Source organism: Panthera pardus, unplaced genomic scaffold, assembly GCF_024362965.1.
Source record: "Panthera pardus isolate Hobbes unplaced genomic scaffold, ASM2436296v1 HiC_scaffold_18, whole genome shotgun sequence".
Classification (NCBI taxonomy): domain Eukaryota; kingdom Metazoa; phylum Chordata; class Mammalia; order Carnivora; family Felidae; genus Panthera; species Panthera pardus.
The window spans coordinates 25004072-25023967 of NW_026526743.1; the positions used below are offsets into that span (position 1 = coordinate 25004072).

At 36.7% G+C, this 19896-nt stretch overlaps 1 protein-coding gene across 3 annotated transcripts in view; it reads right to left on the reverse strand.

The window, feature by feature from the left end:
- CUNH16orf87 (chromosome unknown C16orf87 homolog) overlaps nucleotides 1–19896 on the reverse strand; it is a 34161-nt gene that overhangs the window by 11322 nt on the left and 2943 nt on the right. For all 3 annotated transcript variants that reach the window (XM_053906068.1, XM_019456045.2, XM_053906066.1), the window contains exon 2: nucleotides 13518–13614. In XM_053906068.1, coding sequence (XP_053762043.1) covers nucleotides 13518–13614 — 97 coding nt within the window. The remainder of the gene's footprint in view (nucleotides 1–13517; nucleotides 13615–19896) is intronic.

Below are 19896 nucleotides of genomic sequence, written 5' to 3' on the forward strand. Positions count from 1 at the left end.
AACCTAATATATTTTGTAGCTGCCAAAATTATCTTTAAAATATTCAAACCATATAGCTGCCCTTCTAAAATCTTTCATTAGCTTTTCATTGTATTAAAAAATAAAGTTAAATTTCCTTATGAGAGACTACAAGTGCCTATAAGACCTGACATTTGCCTCTCTCCAATCTTCTCATAGTGCTAGACACTTTGTTCACTACACTCCAGACATGCCTCCCTTTAATTAAAACAAGTTCCTTCCTCCCCTTAAGTCTCTGCATTTGCTAATCCTTCTGCCTAAAGCTCTTCCCAAAACTTTTAATGAAGCCACTTATTTACTTCAAATTGTCAATTTATAAATAAGACTCTGTGTCTCACAGTCCATATTACTTTTTATAATCCACTACTACTATAATCTGTTATTTATTTATATGCTCAATCCCCCATTGGAATATAAACTCTATGAAAGCTGGGAGGCCTTTGTCTCATTCACAGATCGAGAACATTACTTACACAGATTAAGTAGTGCTAAATAAATAAAATCAGACTGAGCACAAGCATCTACCACCCCCCCCTTTGTGGAAAATCCCACTGAAATGAGAATAAACATGGGTAAAAGGGAAAGGGAAAAAGGAAAATCTGTAGTGCTGGAAACAAGGAAAGGATGCTATCAATCACCTGAAATTACAGAGTTTCAGCCAACTGGCGAGCTCACAGATTCTGATTAAGAAACCAGAATAGAAGAAACTATAATCTAAACTAGAAACAAAAGATGGCTCCTGTAGAAGGCAGAGGTGTTCTTCCCAAAAATACTCCCAGGACAGATCAAAAAGTACAGTAAGGGAGAGCAAGCCATGAGTAATCATCGGAATACCTACAGGACTATTGCAGAACAGTTGGGCCTAAGAACTGACATAAGGAACCTCCAAAACATAGAAGAAAGAAACAAATGGCAACTCCTCATAGAAATGAAATACTGGGGCGCCTGGGCGACTCAGTTGGTTAAGCAACAGACTTGATTTCAGCTCAGGACACGATCTCATAGTTGTAAATTCAAGCCCTGAATTGGGTTTTGCGCTAAGAGCTTGGGACCTACTTAGTATTGTGTCCCCCTCTCTCTCTGCCCCTCCCCCACTTGCTCTCTATTTCTCTCTCAAAATAAATAAAAATTTAAAAAATGAAGTACTATAAGGGATTTTGCATTCTCTCCCAGAATGAAGCTTTCCTTATTTTGGCAATCATGGAATTCAACAGGATCACTCAGCTCGTATAATTTACATCCAAAAGCCTGCCAATAAGCTCCTCCCAACGGTACACTAAAGAGATCTGTGGTCAAAACAGACCTTTAAAACAGTGTGTACGATAGTCATGCTAATTATCTACACTGATAAATCAAATCCTACACTGATAAATCAAATCCTTCATTTATAAATATCAACAGGCAATTAAGGATTACCAGCAATTTAAGGAAAATGAAAAGTGTAATAGAGGAAGAACAAAATAAAATAGGAGGAAGAAAGGTAGTTCAAAAAACAAGACAAGGGGTGTCTGGGTGGCTCAGTCAGTTAAGCGTCCAACTTCGGCTCAGGTCGTGATCTCACAGTCGGTGAGTTCAAGCCCCGCGTCGGGCTCTGTGCTGACAGCTCAGAGCCTTGAGCCTGTTTCAGATTCTGTGTCTCCCTCTTTCTCGGCCCCTCCCACGCTCACGCTCTCTCTCCTTCAAAAATAAATAAACATTTAAAAAAAAAACACAAAAAACAAGACAAAACCATCTTTAAAACATTCTAATGCATAACTTTAGAGAGACCTGATTGGACTTTATATCATTAAGAATAAGATTCTTTTACAGAAATAGAAAGCTCAATCCTAAAATTCATATGGACTCTCAAGCGATCCAAAATAGCTAAAAGAATCTTGAAAAACGATGTCAGAGGTCTCATATTTTCTGATTTCAAAACTCACTAATAAGCTACAGTAATCAAAAAAGTGTGGTACTGCAGTATGACAGATATACAGACCAACAGAATAAAATAGAGAGCCCAGAAATAAATCCTTGAATATATGGTCAAATGATTTTCAATAACAGTGCCAAGACGATTCAAGGAGAAAAAGATAAGTCATACTGGGACAACTGGATATCCACATGCAAATAAATGTAATTGGACCCTTATTTTATACCATATACAAAAATTAACTCAAAATGGAATGAAGACCTAAATATAACAGCTAGAACTATAAAATGCTTAGAACAAAAAGGGAAAAGCTTCTTAACACTGGACTTGGCAATGATTTTTTGGATATGACCTCAAAAGTAGTATAGGCAACAAAGAAAAAACAGACAACTTGGATTTCATTAAAATTTAAAACTTTTGTACATCAAAGGACACTATCAACAGAGAAAAAAGGCAACTTATGGAATAGGAGGAAATATTTGTAAATGTGTATCAGATGAAGGATTAATATCCAGAATAAAAAGAACTTATACAACTCAATAACAATCCAATTCAAAAATGAGCAAAGAACTTGAATAGACATTTGTCCAAAGATGACCGGCAAATGAAAAGATGTTCAACATCACTAATCATTAGAGAAACGCAAATCAAAACCACAAGTTATCACTTCATACTGATTACAATGGCTATTATCAAAAGCATATAAAATACGCATTGGTGGGGCGCCTGGGTGGCTCAGTCGGTTAAGCGTCTGACTTCAGCTCAGGTCATGATCTCGCGGTTCATGAGTTCAAGCCCCGTGTCGGGCTCTGTGCTGACAGCTCAGAGCCTGGAGCCTGTTTCAGATTCTGTGTCTCCCTCTCTCTCTCTGATCCTCCCCCGTTCATGCTCTGTCTCTGTCTCAAAAATAAATAAACGTTAAAAAAAAAAAAATTTAAAAAAAATACGCATTGGTGAGGATGTGGAGGAATTGGAAACTTCAGGCACTGCTGCTGGTAACATAAAATAGTGCAGCTGCGGTGGAAAATGATATGGCATTACCATATACACAAAAATACCCTATGACCCAGCAATTCCACTTCTGGGCATATATACAAAAGAAAACAGGGAATCAAACAGATATCTGAACAACAATGTTCACAGCAGCATTATTGACAATAGCCAAGAGGTGGAAGCAACTCAAGTGTCCATCAAGGCATGAATAAACAAAATGTAGTACATACACACAATGAAGTATTATTTAAAAAGGAAATTCTGACACATGCTACAACATGGATGATATTTAAAGACATTAATGCTAAGTGAAAAAGCCAGACACAAAAAGGCAAATACCGTGTGATTCCAAATAGGAAATAACTACACTAGTCAAATTCACAGGTACAAGATATATATATCTTTGCCTGAGGCAGTGGGGAAGGGGAACGGAGAGTTACTGTTTAATGGGTATGGCCTTTCAGTTTGGGAAGATAAAAAGAGTCCTGGAGATTAATAGTGGTGATGGTTAGGTATACAATATGAATGTACTTAATGCTTAAAATGATTAAAATACTAATTTTATGTTATGTGTAATTCACCACAATGAATAATATGAAAAAAATAAGATTCAATGAAAAAGAAATCAGAAAACAAGATGAACTATTCAAAATTAAAATGCAAAAGAGAAACTAAATAATGGACATGTCTGACTGAAGACAGAATTATAGATCTAGAAAGGGAAATCCATGAAATTTCCTGGAACACCAAAAAACAAGAAAGACAATAGGTGAAAAGTAAGTGAAGAGAAATGAAGATCGAATAAATCTAATATTCACCCATGACATAATTATTAATTATCTACCCAATATTCATTCTCCCCCTCTTCATTAAGAACAGAATGTTCTATTCAAGACAGCAATGGGCCCAGCTAAAATATACACATTCTAAGACTCTCCTGCAGATTAAGTGGACATAGAATTTTGTTCTGGCCATTAACAAGCATGTGGAATTGGGTGAGGTTGCCAAAAGATTTTTTTTAAGGGGGTAAGCATAGCTGGCATGTCCCTTTGTCCCTCTGCCCTTCCCTTTTCTTCCTACTTGGAATGCTTATAGGATGCGTGGAGGTACAATAGCTATCTTGTTAACAATGAAGATGAAAGCCATGTCAGGACAGAAGAAAGAGAAGAGCCCACGTCCTTGATGATATCATTGAATCATTAGTCCCATAGTGCCAACTTCACCTTTCTTTACTACATAGTGGAAAAAACCCTATTTGTCCAGTCCAGTGTTAGTCTCTGTGGATGGTAATCCTGATGTATCATACAGTAAGTATGCAGTAAGTATGCCAGGAGGAAGAGAAAAACGAATGGAGAAAAAGAAATACTGGGTAAAAACTGCCCTAAACTGAAGATTTGAGCCCTCATATGGAAAGGACTGAGGAAGAATGAGAATGACATTTAAATGTGAGTACAAAGGAAAGGCCTTCCACACAATGGAAAACAGGAAATGTACCACCACATATCTTTTATAAAAAAAATTTTTTACAGGCCTAAAACAATTTTCTGGAAAATTTATTTCAGAAATAAAAGCACATGAGTTAAAAAAAAAAAAATGGTACATAAGAAAAAGTGGAATTATCCTAAGAGTACAAAGGAAACAAGTCTCAGTATGACAGCTATGCAGCAGACCTAAAATCAGCCACTCTTAATTAGACGAAGTCAGAAGATTCTATAAGAGCCCTAAAAATAAATACTGCATCATTATACAAACTATATGATTAAGAACCTAAATGTATAGGTACAGATATATAAAGCTATGCATTCTTCCATCAAAAGGCAAAACAAAAACTTAAAGCCATGTCTCATATATGAATGTATAGCAATTTTAAGTGATTAGCATATAAGAAACAATGTTTTCTGAAATAACAAAACCAAACCTTCATTGTCAAGTAATTCAGAGTTGAGGATCACTTACTACTGAATTAATATTCAATCACTGGGTTTATAAAAGGTACTGGCAATCAATTGGCAATAATCATTTCACTTTTTTTCTTAACTAAAAGTGAATGTTATTTATAGACTTCTTGGCTTATTTATCAGCCTCTATTAACTTATCCTAGAGAATAATTTGAAAAGTTTAATTTTTTTAATCCGTTTTTTCCTTCTCAATTAAAACTGAGGAGGTTGTTATTTATCTGCCTAAGCTTAACCTGAAGAAATATACAGTTTATTTATTTATTAATGTTTATTTTTGAAGGAGAAAGAAAGAGAGTAAGTGGGGGAGGGGAAGAGAGAGGGGGGGAGATACAGAATCTGAAGCAGGCTCCAGCCTCTGAGCTGTCAGCAGTCTGTCAACAGTCTGCCGCTTGACCAACTGAGCCACCCAGACTCCTATCTTTATAGTTTTTAAAATTAAAATTTTAGAAGGAAAAAGGCACATCCATAATTATTAAATGCAAAATGGCACCCCTGATATGACAAAACACCCAGAATAACCATCAGAAAAAACAAATTTAAACATCTGGATAAAGCAGAGTTTGTTCTCACCAAAAATTGTTTCTATCAAAATTTTTGGTGACTGATCAAATATTTGAACAATATTTGGTGCTCAAGGTTTGGTCTATAGTACAGATACTCTCAATTTTAGGATATATAGTTTTTCTCATTTAATCTTTTTATTTTTTTAGGATTTTTTTTTTTTAGGTAATCTCTACACCCAATGTGGGGCTCAAATTTACCCAAAACAAGAGTCCTAATGCTCCACCGACTGAGCCAGACAGAGACCCCTTCTTTAACTTTTTTTTTTTTTAATATATGAAATTTATTGTCAAATTGGTTTCCATACAACACCCAGTGCTCATCCCAAAAGGTGCCCTCCTCAATACCCATCACCCACCCTCCCCTCCCTCCCACCCCCCATCAACCCTCAGTTTGTTCTCAGTTTTTAACAGTCTCTTTTGCTTTGGCTCTCTCCCACTCTAACCTCTTTTTTTTTTTTTTTCCTTCCCCTCCCCCATGGGTTTCTGTTAAGTTTCTCAGGATCCACATAAGAGTGAAACCATAGGTATCTGTCTTTCTCTGTATGGCTTATTTCACTTAGCATCACACTCTCCAGTTCCATCCACGTTGCTAGAAAAGGCCATATTTCATTCTTTCTCATTGCCACGTAGTATTCCATTGTGTATATACACCACAATTTCTTTATCCATTCATCAGTTGATGGACATTTAGGCTCTTTCCATAATTTGGCTATTGTTGAGAGTGCTGCTATAAACATTGGGGTACAAGTGCCCCTATGCATCATTAAAAATAGACCTACTCTTTAACCTTTTTTTAAAGAAATTGCTTCAAATCAATAGTTTAAGACTTAATCATAAAACTATTTTTTTTTTCTCTTTTAATTCATTTATTTTTAAATTTACATCCAAGTTAGTTAGCATATAATGCAACAATGATTTCAGGAGTAGATTCCAGTGATTCAACCCCTATGTGTAACACCCAGTGCTCATCCCAACAAGTGTCTTCCTTAATGCCCCTTACCCATTCAGCCCATTCTCCCTCCCACAACCCCTCCAGCAACCCTCTGTTTGTTCTCTAAGAGTCGCTTATGTTTTGTTCCCCTCCCTGTTTTTATATTATTTTTGCTTCCCTTCCCTTATGTTCATCTGTTTGTATCTTAAATTCCTTATATGGGTGAAGTCATACGACATTTATCTTTTTCTGACTACTTTTGCTTAGCATAATACCCTCTAGTTCCATCCACGTAGCTGCAAATGGCAAGATTTCACCGTTTTTGATTGCTAAGTAATACTCCATTGTATATATATACCACATCTTCTTTATCCATTCATCTGTCAATGGACATTTGGGCTCTTTCCAAACTGGCTATTGTCAATAGCTATAAACATTGGGGTGCATGTGCTCCTTCGAGACAGCACACCTGTATCCTTTGGACAAATACCTAGTAGTGCAATTGCTGGGTCATAGGGTATCTCTATTTTTAATTTTTTGAGGAACCTCCATACTGTTTTCCAAAGTGGCTATACCAGTTTGTATTCCCACCAGCAGTGCAAAAGAGATCCTCCTTCTCTGCATCCTCTCCAATATCTATTTTTTAAACTCTTAGGCAACCATTCAATTTAGAAATGAAATCCTACATTAACAAGACAGTTAATTTTTTTAATTTTTTTAATGTTTTTATTTATTTTTGAGACAGAGAGAGACAGGACATGAGCAGGGGAGGGGCAGAGAAAGAGGGAGACACAGAATCTGAAGCAGGCTCCAGGCTCTGAACTGTCAGCACAGAGCCCGACGTGGAGCTCAAACTCACAGACCGTGAGATCATGACCTGAGCCGAAGTCAGACGCTTAACCAAATGAGCCACCCAGGTGTCCCAAGACAGTTAATTTTTAAAAACCTATCTCCATTTACTACTGCCCCCCTAAAAAGAATACAAGGAATAACACAGACCTAACTCATTTGGAAAGTTATCAAAGAATAATTAATTGTCTTTTGGTTCTATGCACTCATACAAAACACTGAGCATTTCTTTTTTTTTAAAATTTTTTAATGTTTGTTTATTTTTGAGAGAGACAGAGTGTGAGCAGTGTGAGCAGGGGAGGGGCAGGGAGAGGAGGAGACACAGAATCTGAAACAGGCTCCAGGCTCTGAGCTGTCATCACAGACCCAACACAGGGCTTTAACTCACAAAACTATGAGATTATGACCTGAGCTGAAGTCAGAAGCTTAACCAACTGACCCACCCAGGTACTCCATCTTAATACAGATTTATTTATAACACTCATCTTTTACCCTTATCAAAATTAAAAAACTTGTAAAAATCCTTTAATTTCCATAATAAATTTTATTTAAATGTATTTTCAACTTAGATAAAGTTCTATGTAGGTAATGTCCTACCTCCCTATTTCTACTGTGCTATGAAGATACACAGATAATTAGTATATTTGAAAAAATTTGAGTTTTAAGCAATTTAAGCTTAGACAAATCTATTTGACTTAGCAGCTAATTTTCCTCCTACATGTCAGAAACTTACAACAGAAATTTCGGGACACCTGAGTAGCTTGGTTAAACATCCAACTTTGGCTTAGGTCATGATCTCACGGTCTGTGAGTTCGAGCCCCACATCAGGCTCTGTGCTGACAGCTCAGAGCCTGGAGCCTGCTTCAGATTCTGTCTCTCCCTCTACCTCTCCCCTCCCCTGCTCATGCTTTGTCTCTCTCTCTCTCTCAAAATAAACATTTAAAAAATTAAAAAAAAAATTCAACCCACTGAAATTTAAGATTATCTTCTACAGCTTTGATTTCATTTTTAAAATAACTGCAATCTGAACTTTACAGATGGCTCTCTTTCCTGTTTTAAATGTTTGTATAAGTAAAAGTCTTCCTTGATTCCTCCCTTCTTATTTAGTGATCTACCCATGTAGAAATCATTTTGTGGGGTCTTAAAATTAAAAACAAATGGAAAATAGAACTACCACATGATACAGCAATTCTACTTCTGGGTATTTATCCAAAGAAAATACTAACTTGAAAAGATACATGCACCCCATGTTCATTGCAGCATTATTTACAACAGCCAAGATTTGGAAACAATCTAAAGTGTCCACTGATGGATGAATGGATAAAGATTATGTGGAGTATTATTCAGTCGTAAAACAGAATTGACAGAATAAAATCTTGCCATTTTTGGCAACATGGATGGCGATATGCTAAGTGATATGTTAGACAAAGGAAGATATATACCATATAATCCCATATAATCCCACTTATATGTGAAATCTTAAAAAACAAACCTAAACTCATAAATAACAGAGAACAGATTGGTGGTTGCCAGAGGTGAGACTTGGCAGGTTTGCGGGGATGGGGTGGGGTGGGGGGTGATCTGGGTTGAAGAGGGTCCTACAAGCTTCCAGTAACACTATACAATATACAAAGTACAAGTTTCTAACAACAATATAAATAAGTCATGACAAGTAACATACAACATGGTGACTATAGTTAATAATACTCTATTGCATATTTGGAAGTTACTAAGAGTAAATATTTAAAGTTCTCATTACAAGAAAAAAAAACTTCTGTAAAAAAAAAGTTCATGCAAGTATCGTTTTGTACTTTTTTTTTAAGTATTAAAGTTTATTTATTTTGAGAGACACACACACACACACACACACACACACACACACACACACACACACACACGGCACGAGTGGGGGAGGGGCAGAAGGGAGGGAGAAAGGGAGGGAGAGCGAAAGGGAGAGAGAGAGAGGAAATCCCAAGCAGTGCCTGACACAGGGCTCAAACCCACCAACTGTGAGATGATGACCTGAGCCAAAGTCGTGAGCTGGATGTTTAACTTACAGAGCCACTCAGGCACGCCCTGTACTTTTTTTCTTAAATTAACTTTTAGAGATTTTTCCATGTCAATACATAACAATTTGCACCATTCTCTCTAATTAGCATATACTATTGTTCCCTAAAAGACGTACCCTACTTAATCACTCCCCATTGATAATATCTGGCTTCACTTTTCCTATTATAAACACTGTTGCCTGAAAATCCTAGTTAAGTATTTCATTGTGTATTATAAACAACTATCTCCAGGTTACATACCTATTGATAAAGAAGTCTAGATTCTAGGTTATGTGCATTTAAATCTTTTAACAACTACTGTCAGACTGTTCTGCAAAAAGGCTGTGGTGTTTTATAACCTCACCACTAGTATGAAAGTACTCATTCCACCATATTCATAAAAGTACTTGGAAATCCTTTACATTTTTGTCAGAATATGGGTAAAAAGAATGGTATTTTATTTCAACTGCATTTCCCTAATTATTAGTGAAATTCATTATCCTTCCAGATATATATTATATTGTCCATTTTCATTTTTTATTTTATAAATTCTTATTAAAACTGAAATGTTTTGGATCCCATTGACCAATGTTCATCAAGTACTTGGTAACTGTAGACATTTTAAAAATTATACTCTTCTCAATCTCCCACATACTACAAACTAACCAAGGTAAATCTTACTTTTAAGAAATTTAATTGTAAAAATGAACATTTACTGAGTACCTATAACATACTAAACTTTGTTTACATTAGCCATTTTTATATGCACTTCATCTGCACTTCAATCCTCTACAGTTGATACTATAAATCTACCTTACATGCAAGTAAGTAGCAGCCACTCAGGGGTTAATTAACTTGTTAGAGAGTGACAAAATTGGAATCTGAATCTGAAGCCAAGGTTTCCAACTCCCATGTTTGTACTATACCAAACTGTTTTCTAGGCTTTGAATATTCTTAACCTTTCTCCTTAAAACCTTTTCCTCCTTTGGTTTCTATGGCACAGTCTACTTCTGATGTTCCTCCATATTTTTAACTATTTTTTGTTTCTTTTGCTGGTTCCTCTTCCTCCTCCAGGGAATTTCTAGGCTTTATTGTCTCATCTTTACTTCAAGGTCACAAGGCCACTTTTTATTAAACAACAGAACCTCAGGAAATTCCAAATGTAAAATAATAATGAACTGCCTCTTATTTATCACCATGACTTAAGTACCACCACTCTCTTTTGTTTGTTCCCCTACAGCTGACATGTACATGTACATCTTCTCAGTTGACCTGAACTCCCTAACAACCTCCACCATTTATGACTGGAGTTTGCCAGAGTTCAGTCTCTGAACTCCTTCCTTTTCCTACCCTATAGACCCTAGGGCACAATCTCCTCCATTTCCATGATGACAACTACCATTCACTAATGGCTCAAAAGATTTATCTCCAGGGTCACCAGGATGGCTCAGTCCAACGACTTCGCCTCAAGTCTTGATCTCACAGCGGGTGAGTTCCAGCCCCAAGTTGGGAGCTATGCTGTCAGCAGGCCTGGAGCCTGCTTCAGATTCTCTGTCTTCCACTCTCTCTGCCCCTCCCGTGCTCATGCTCTGCCTCTGTCTGTCAAAAATAAACAAATATTAAAAAAAAAAACAAAAACAAGATTTATCTCCAGGGGCACCTGAGTGGCTCAGTCCATTAAGCATCCAACTCTTGATTTCAGCTCAGGTCAGGATCTCACACTGTGAGATGGAGCCCTGCATAGGGCTCAGGATGGGCTTGGAGCCTGCTTGGGATTCCCGCTCTCTCCCTCTACCCCTCCCCTGCTCAGGAGTGCACGTGCACTCATGCGTGCACTCTCTCTCAAAATTAGTAAATAAGCATAAAAAAAGAGATTTATCTCCAGTTGCGGCTATTCCCTAAGCTTCAAACTCTATGTCCAATGGGGAAAAAAATAACCCACAAGGATATTTCACAACCACATCCAAAACTAAATTCTTCATCTTTCCCTCAAAACTTGTCTTCCTTTTTATATTCCTTTTCTAACCAGTAATTCAAGTCATTGGGAGTCACTGTAAAAGTCTTCCCTCTGGTTCAAGTGATTCCAATTCCTTAATTGCAGCATCTGTCCCTTCTCTCTATCCTTGCTGGGTTTCTTCTTTATCTCATTTCTCACCTGAGCCATTGGTATACAGAAGGAGCTCAAAAATATTTGTTGAATAAAAAAAATTAACACATTTGTCCCGCTAAGGGGCACAAACTATGTCTTACTCATTTTGGAGACCCAGAACTGAGTTGACACACCACCCAGAAATCTACTGAATGAATCATTCCAGGATTTCCATACCTGAACCAAACTCTTTAGAGAATATGACCCAGGAGAACCCATTTTTAACAAGCTCTCTGGATGACTCTTGTATAACTAATCCAGCAAAGCCTTTATTCTCATAATGAATGGGAACAAACTTAAACAGAGGCAGAAATGGAATTAAATAATTTTCTTGACTCCTAGAATAAGCAGACCTCTCACAGACATAAATGTAAATAATTCTTGAATCATCTGCTACTATAACCTAACCACTCTCTTAGTATTTTCACTCAGTTAACATACTGCAATAGCCCACTTCTGTCTTGTACACCTTTCTCTAGACAACAGCCAAAATGGTTATTTCTGAAAGGCAAATCAGATCATGCTACCTTTACCTCACTCCATCCCACATCCGAGGAATAGTTTCTCCTCACATTTTAAGAACAAAATCCAAAACTTCTTACTCTGGTTTACAAAACTGTATGCAATCTGGCCCCTGCCTATCCCTCTGGCCTCATCTCCCACATTCCCCTGCTCTTACTGTCTACACTGCAACCACACTGGCCTTTTTGTTCCTAAAATACACCAAAATTTTTTCAGCCCTAAAATTTTTGCATTTGCTATTTCATCTGTCAAGAATGTTCTTGATCTTATCAGGGCTAGCCCCTTGTTCCAATTCAGCCTCAGTTTAAATGTCCCTTCTCAGAGAGGCCTTCTCCAGTCACTCAATCAAAAGTAGCCTTCTAGTCACATACTAGGACAGCAATCTATTTTAATTTCCTACAAGGCATTTATCACAAGCCAGTAACTGCCCTTTTTATTTGTTCATTGTCTATCTCATGCCCACAAGAATGTAAGCTCCATGACAGCAGTGAACCTCCCTTGACAGATTTCATTCATTACTTTACGCCCAAGGCTTAGAACAATGCCTAGCATACAGCAGTCACTCAAAATTTATTTGTAATCAATTTACTTTTATTTGGAGATCATCACTCTTCTAATATCACGCAAGGATAAACAACAAAATTTCATCTTTTAATAAATATACTCACTGAATAAATCCAATTTGTCTACATTAATGGGAAAGTAAAACTCCAACAAAATTATTTTTTAGATATTCTAAATGAGAGAATTATAAAAAATAACCAATATGTCTAAAACTTATATTCACATCAAAATCAAGTTATATTTTTCCAGTTACTAGTTAAAAAAAAAAAAAAAACTTGAAAGTTGTTATAAATTTTACCAGCACTGAGGGGGTAAAACCAAATGTCCATCAACCAGTGAATAAACAACATACTGTCACATAGCCATACAAAAATTACTAGTGAGTAGTAAAAAGCAATTGATTCTTATTGATAAACACAACAATATGGCTGAATCTTAAATTATGCTCAGTGAAAGCCAGGCAAAAAAAGAGTACATACTGTATGATTCTATTTATATAAAGTTCTAAGAATAGTGACAGAAAACACATCAGTGGTTTTGTGGGGGTGAAGGTAGCAAGAAGAGAGTAACAAAGGGGAACTAGAAAACTTTTGGAAAGATGGACATTTTCATTACCTTGATTTTGATGACAGGTGTAATGATATGACACAACCTATCAGACTGTACACTTTAAATATGTGCTATTTATTGAATATCAATTATACCTTAATTAAACTATTTAATTTGTAAAAATCAGATCAGATCACTCCCTTCTTTAAAACTCTTCTATGTCGAGACACATCCTCCAATAATAAACAGATTCATCAGCATTATAAGGGAGTTAACATTTAAATGGAATGAAGGGCAAACTAATGTCATAAACTGATTTCCAACAGCTAATAAGAACCAAAGGCATACTTTAATAGGTTTTAATTTTTAACTTCAACAGAGATGTAAATACTAAATTCACAAAAATTAGTTTTAAATTTCTACATCAAAAAGCTAAATATGTGGTAAACTTTCACAATTACCTGTAGAAGGTGGTGATTTTTCTGGGTGTTTTGCATTTAAAAGTTTTCTGCTAATAAATATGTAACCACAGGGACACGATTTACATGCAACAGGAACCTGTACAAAAATAAGAAAAAGTGTATTATTACTATTCTTCTATTGAACTTCTCAGTGTTTATGTAGTCTCCTGAACTGAATGATAAATTATTGAAGTAGGGATCATAGATTTATTTAAACCCCACCCCCTTACAACAAATTGACACTGGTATTATGTCCTATACATCGTTACATTCTCCTAATGCTTTAAAATACCATGAATATAGAAAATGCATGATAAACATGTGCTGATGAGAGTGACCCATAGAACACCATAACAGAATCAGAGCAAGGGAAAAAAATGTGGGATAAGAGGTAGTATTTTCTAAAATATATGTTTGAGCCAATATCCCTGATGAATATGGATGCAAAAATTCTCAATAAGATACTAGCAAATCGAATTCAACAGCATATAAAAAGAATTATTCACCATGATCAAGTGGGATTCATTCCTGGGATGCAGGGCTGGTTCAACATTCGCAAATCAATCCACGTGATACATCACATTGATAAAAGAAAATATAAGAACCATATGATCCTGTCAATCGATGCAGAAAAGCCATTTGACAAAATTCAGCAACCTTTCTTAATAAAAACCCTCGAGAAAGTCGGGATAGAAGGAACATACTTAAACATCATAAAAGCCATTTATGAAAAGCCCACAGCTAACATCGTCCTCAATGGAGAAAAACTGAGAGCTTTTTCCCTGAGATCAGGAACACGACAGGGATGTCCACTCTCACCGCTGTTGTTTAACATAGTGTTGGAAGTTCTAGCATCAGCAATCAGACAACAAAAGGAAATCAAAGGCATCAAAATTGGCAAAGATGAAGCTTTCACTTTTTGCAGATGACATGATATTACACATGGAAAATCCGACAGACTCCACCAGAAGTCTGTTAGAACTGATACATGAATTTAGCAAAGTTGCAGGATACAAAATCAATGTACAGAAATCAGTTGCATTCTTATACACTAACAATGAAGCAACAGAAAGACAAATAAAGAAACTGATGCCATTCACAATTGCACCAAGAAGCATAAAATACCTAGGAATAAACCTAACCAAAGATGTAAAAGATCTGTATGCTGAAAACTATAGAAAGCTTATGAAGGTAATTGAAGAAGGTATAAAGAAATGGAAAAACATTCCGTGCTCATGGATTGGAAGAATAAATATTGTCAAAATGTCAGTACTACCCAAAGCTATCTACACATTCAATGCAATCCCAATCAAAATTGCACCAGCATTCTTCTCGAAACTAGAACAAGCAATCCTAAAATTCATATGGAACCACAAAAGGCCCCGAATAGCCAAAGTAATTTTGAAGAAGAAGACCAAAGCAGGAGGCATCACAATCCCAGACTTTAGCCTCTACTACAAAGCTGTCATCATCAAGACAGCATAGTATTGGCACAAAAACAGACACATAGACCAATGGAATAGAATAGAAACCCCAGAACTAGACCCACAAATGTATGGCCAACTCATCTTTGACAAAGCAGGAAAGAACATCCAATGGAAAAAAGACAGTCTCTTTAACAAATGGTGCTGGGAGAACTGGACACCAACATGCAGAAGATTGAAACTAGATCACTTTCTCACACCATTCACAAAAATAAACTCAAAATGGATAAAGGACCTGAATGTGAGACTGGAAACCATCAAAACCCTAGAGGAGAAAGCAGGAAAAGACCTCTCTGACCTCAGTCGTAGCAATTTCTTACTTGACACATCCCCAAAGGCAAGGGAATTAAAAGCAAAAATGAACTACTGGGACCTTATGAAGATAAAAAGCTTCTGCACAGCAAAGGAAACCACCAACAAAACTAAAAGGCAACCAACAGAATGGGAAAAGATATTTGCAAATGACATATCGGACAAAGGGCTAGTATCCAAAATCTATAAAGAGCTCACCAAACTCCACACCCAAAAAACAAATAACCCAGTGAAGAAATGGGCAGAAAACATGAATAGACACTTCTCAAAAGAAGACATCCAGATGGCCAACAGGCACATGAAAAGATGCTCAACGTCATTCCTCATCAGGGAAATACAAATCAAAACCACACTCAGATATCACCTCACGCCAATCAGAGTGGCCAAAATGAACAAATCAGGAGACTATAGATGCTGGCGAGGATGTGGAGAAACGGGAACCCTCTTGCACTGTTGGTGGGAATGCAAATTGGTGCAGCCACTCTGGAAAACAGTGCGGAGGTTCCTCAAAAAATTAAAAATAGACCTACCCTATGACCCAGCAATAGCACTGCTAGGAATTTACCCAAGGGATACAGGAGTACTGATGCATAGGGGCACTTGTACCCCAATGTTTATAGCAGCACTCTCAACAATAGCCAAATTATGGAAAGAGCCTAAATGTCCATCAACTGATGAATGGATAAAAAATTGTGGTTTATATACACAATGGAGTACTACGTGGCAATGGGAAAGAATGAAATATGGCCCTTTGTAGCAACATGGATGGAACTGCAGAGTGTTATGCTAAGTGAAATAAGCCATACAGAGAAAGACAGATACCATATGGTTTCACTCTTATGTGGATCCTGAGAAACTTAACAGAAACCCATGGGGGAGGGGAAGGAAAAAAAAAAAAAGAGGTTAGAGTGGAAGAGAGCCAAAGCATAAGAGACTCTTAAAAACTGAGAACTGAGGGTTGATGGGGGGTGGGAGGGAGGGGGGGGGTGGGTGATGGGTATTGAGGAGGGCACCTTTTGGGATGAGCACTGCGTGTTGTATGGAAACCAATTTGACAATAAACTTCATATATTGAAAAAAAAATAAAAAATAATAAATAATAAAATAAAATACATGTTTGAAAGCAGTTTATTAGAACCAGTTAGAAAAGAGAACATGGTTAGAAAGTAATTAAAGAAATCCCAGCATAAGAATGAGGGCCCGACTGGAATACGCTAATTTGATAAGACATAGGCATCTTTATTACATAGGCATGTTTATTACAGCATTATTTACAATAGCCAAGATATCCAACCCAAGTGTCCATACACAGATAAATGGATGAAGAAGTTGTGACACACACACACATACACACAGGAGTATTACTCAGACATAAAAAGAATGAGATTTTGCCAGTTGTGACAACATGGATGGACCTTGAAAATATTATGCTGGGGCGCTTGTGTGGCTCAGTCGAGAAAGTGTCCAACTCTTGATTTTGGCTCAGGTCATGATCTCACAGTTCATGGGTTTGAGCCCCATGTCGGGCTCTGCACTGACAGCACAGAGCCTGGTTGGGATTCTTTCTCTCTTCTCTCTCTGTTCCTCTCTCTCTCTCTCTCTCTCTCAAAAATAAACAAACATTAAAAAAAAAGAAAATATTATGCTAAGTGAAATAAGTCAGAGAAACACAAATATCATATGATTTCACTTATATGTGGAATCCAAAAAACAAATCAACAAACAAACAAAAGCAGAAACAGACACATAAATACAGAGAACAAATTGATGGCCCCTTTGGGGTGGGGCATAGGTAGGGGTATGGGCAAAATGGGTAAAGGAGAATGGGATGTTTAGGCTTCCAATTATAGAACAAAGTAAAGTCACTGGGTTGAAAGGCACACCACAAGGAATACAGTCAATGGTACTGGAATAGACTCCTAGGGTGACAGACGGTAGCTACATTTATGGTGAACACATCTTAACCTATACTATCAAAATATTATAGGGGCGCCTGGGTGGCGCAGTCGGTTGGGCGTCCGACTTCAGCCAGGTCACGATCTCGCGGTCCGTGAGTTCAAGCCCCGCGTCGGGCTCTGGGCTGATGGCTCAGAGCCTGGAGCCTGTTTCCGATTCTGTGTCTCCCTCTCTCTCTGCCCCTCCCCCGTTCATGCTCTGTCTCTCTCTGTCCCAAAAATAAATAAAAAACGTTGAAAAAAAAAAAAATTAAAAAAAAAAAATTAAAAAAAAAATATTATAATGTACACCTGAAACTAATGTAACGCTGCCAAATATACTTCTGTTAAAACCATTTTTTTAAAGGGAAAGTACTGAAAATGACTCGGGTTCTAAAATGAGAGGGTAAGATGCCAATTGCCACTGACAAAAAAGAGTAGTTCACAACAATCACTTTGAAGGGCAAAAGTATAGCACAAACAAAAGAGAATGTAGGAGTCAAGATCTAGGATCTTTTTTCTTTTAATATTTTTATTTGAGAGAGAGAGAGAGAGAGAGCGAGAGAAAGAGCACGCTCAAGCCCGAGCGGGAGGGGCAGAAAGAGAGGGAGACACAGAATCCGAAGCAGGCTCCAGGCTCTGCTCTGTCAGCACAGAGCCCAACACGGGGCCTGAACCCATGAGCCCTGAGATCATGACCTGAGCCAAAGTCAAATGCTTTACCGACTGAGCCATCCAGGCGCCCCCAACCTTCTGTTTCCAAATGTGTAAATTACTTACAAGCGGCTTTCTCCATGTCAAGTCTATAATGATTTTTCAAAAGCCAAATATTATTAAAAATCATTTTTAAAAGTTTGATTTTGCATAGTCATTTCACTAATACTAGCCTTAATGATCCCTGAAATCAAGACATGTTCACCAAAAACCAGAAAGTAATCTCAATAAAAAGTACTCAGAATAATTATGGTCAGAAAATTGTAATTTACTTTTCAAGATAAATTCCATTTGCCCATTGTTTTGCCTGTGTGAAAGCTTAGCTACAATTATAAAGCTTTTTATCCATATATATGAAAAATGCTTCATGGTCTAAAATATAAATACTTGATCTGATTAAGCTAAATTAATATTTTGATAGAATTTTTTTTACATGAAAATACTAAACAAAGGATCTCTAGTTTGCAATTTCAGAAAAATCACAATGAATCCTATAAAAATAATCGAACTCCAGATAGCTCAAACAGCATGCTTTATCAAGAATATGATGAGATTCTTTCAAACCAGGACAGAAAATGTAATGTTACATTTTTTACTACTGTAAAATGTACCCAAAATAGATGTTTGTCATTTTAAAATTTCACATCTTCACAGAAATCAAACTCAAAGGTACTGACTCATTTCCTTTACACTTACACTATTAAGGTAATTCACTGTACTGTAAACTATTTTAAATTAGTGCTATCCAAAAAACACAGAAACATGATTTTCTTGTTCAAAAGGTCTTTTGCTACTCAGCAAGCATATTCTTCCAGTCACTAAAACCGAACAAATATAAATTTAGGTCTCTGTCTTATACACAAGAATAATATATCAACCCATATCCAGAATTAACAGAGGGCTGCACTTAAGTGAGACATGTACATTTGCCTTTGGGATAAAGAATGTACAAACACCAATCGATAGGTGGATTTTCATCCCTTAGTAAATGTTTTAGGACTAGAAACATTCATGCGCCTGAGCTAAGTTACCCTAAAGTCCCTTTTAAATGGAAAGTTGTCCTTCCCCTAATCCCAACTCTGATAAAAACACAACCAACCACCACCAAAACCCAGATCCTAGAAAAAGAATATTAAATAGGGTGGACTTCAGTAATATTGCTCTTTTATAGTACAATTTGGATTTTAAACAAAAAAATCCTAAATTTCCTTCAAATTTCAGTTGTAATGACAAAGATGATACTAACAAAAGTTCTAATGCTATACTCTCAGGATTTTAAAATAAAAAAAATAATAAAAAACCTAAAGTTTGTTTACTGATGACTTATTGTGTATCAATTTATCCCTTGTAAAGTGCATTCAGATTGTTTACAAGTAAAAAAGGTAAAAATAGGGGCCCTGGGTGGCTCAGTCAGTTAAGTGTCTGACTTTGGCTCAGGTCATGATCTTGCAGTTAACGAGTTCAAGCCCCACATCGGGTAAAAAAACAAGTGCAAAAACAAGACCCTGGTTCTATATTGTTTCATTGATTTTCAAAAGTTCAAAATAACCACACTACAGAGAACTCATTTACATTTCCTTGCTAACAGAACCAAAGTGACCTACAGTGGACACGTTTGCAACATAACACATAACATTTCCTATAAATGGAAAAAAAACTGCTTTATTAAAAAAATTTAAGGCAAAAACAGACACATATACAAAAGATACCAGACAACTAATAAGAATCTTGAATATTCCTATATACAAGATGGTTCAATAGTTTGAGCTACTTGATGTGAAACCTCTCGAAAATGAAAAGTATTGTGGTTTAGATGTTTCAGAACTGTATTTTCAATACAGGATATAAAGGGTATGTTACAAAGCAACTGAAAATCTATGTCTTTCTTGATCTCTGTACCTGTTTTTAAACTTTTACACACACGGAAACAGAACA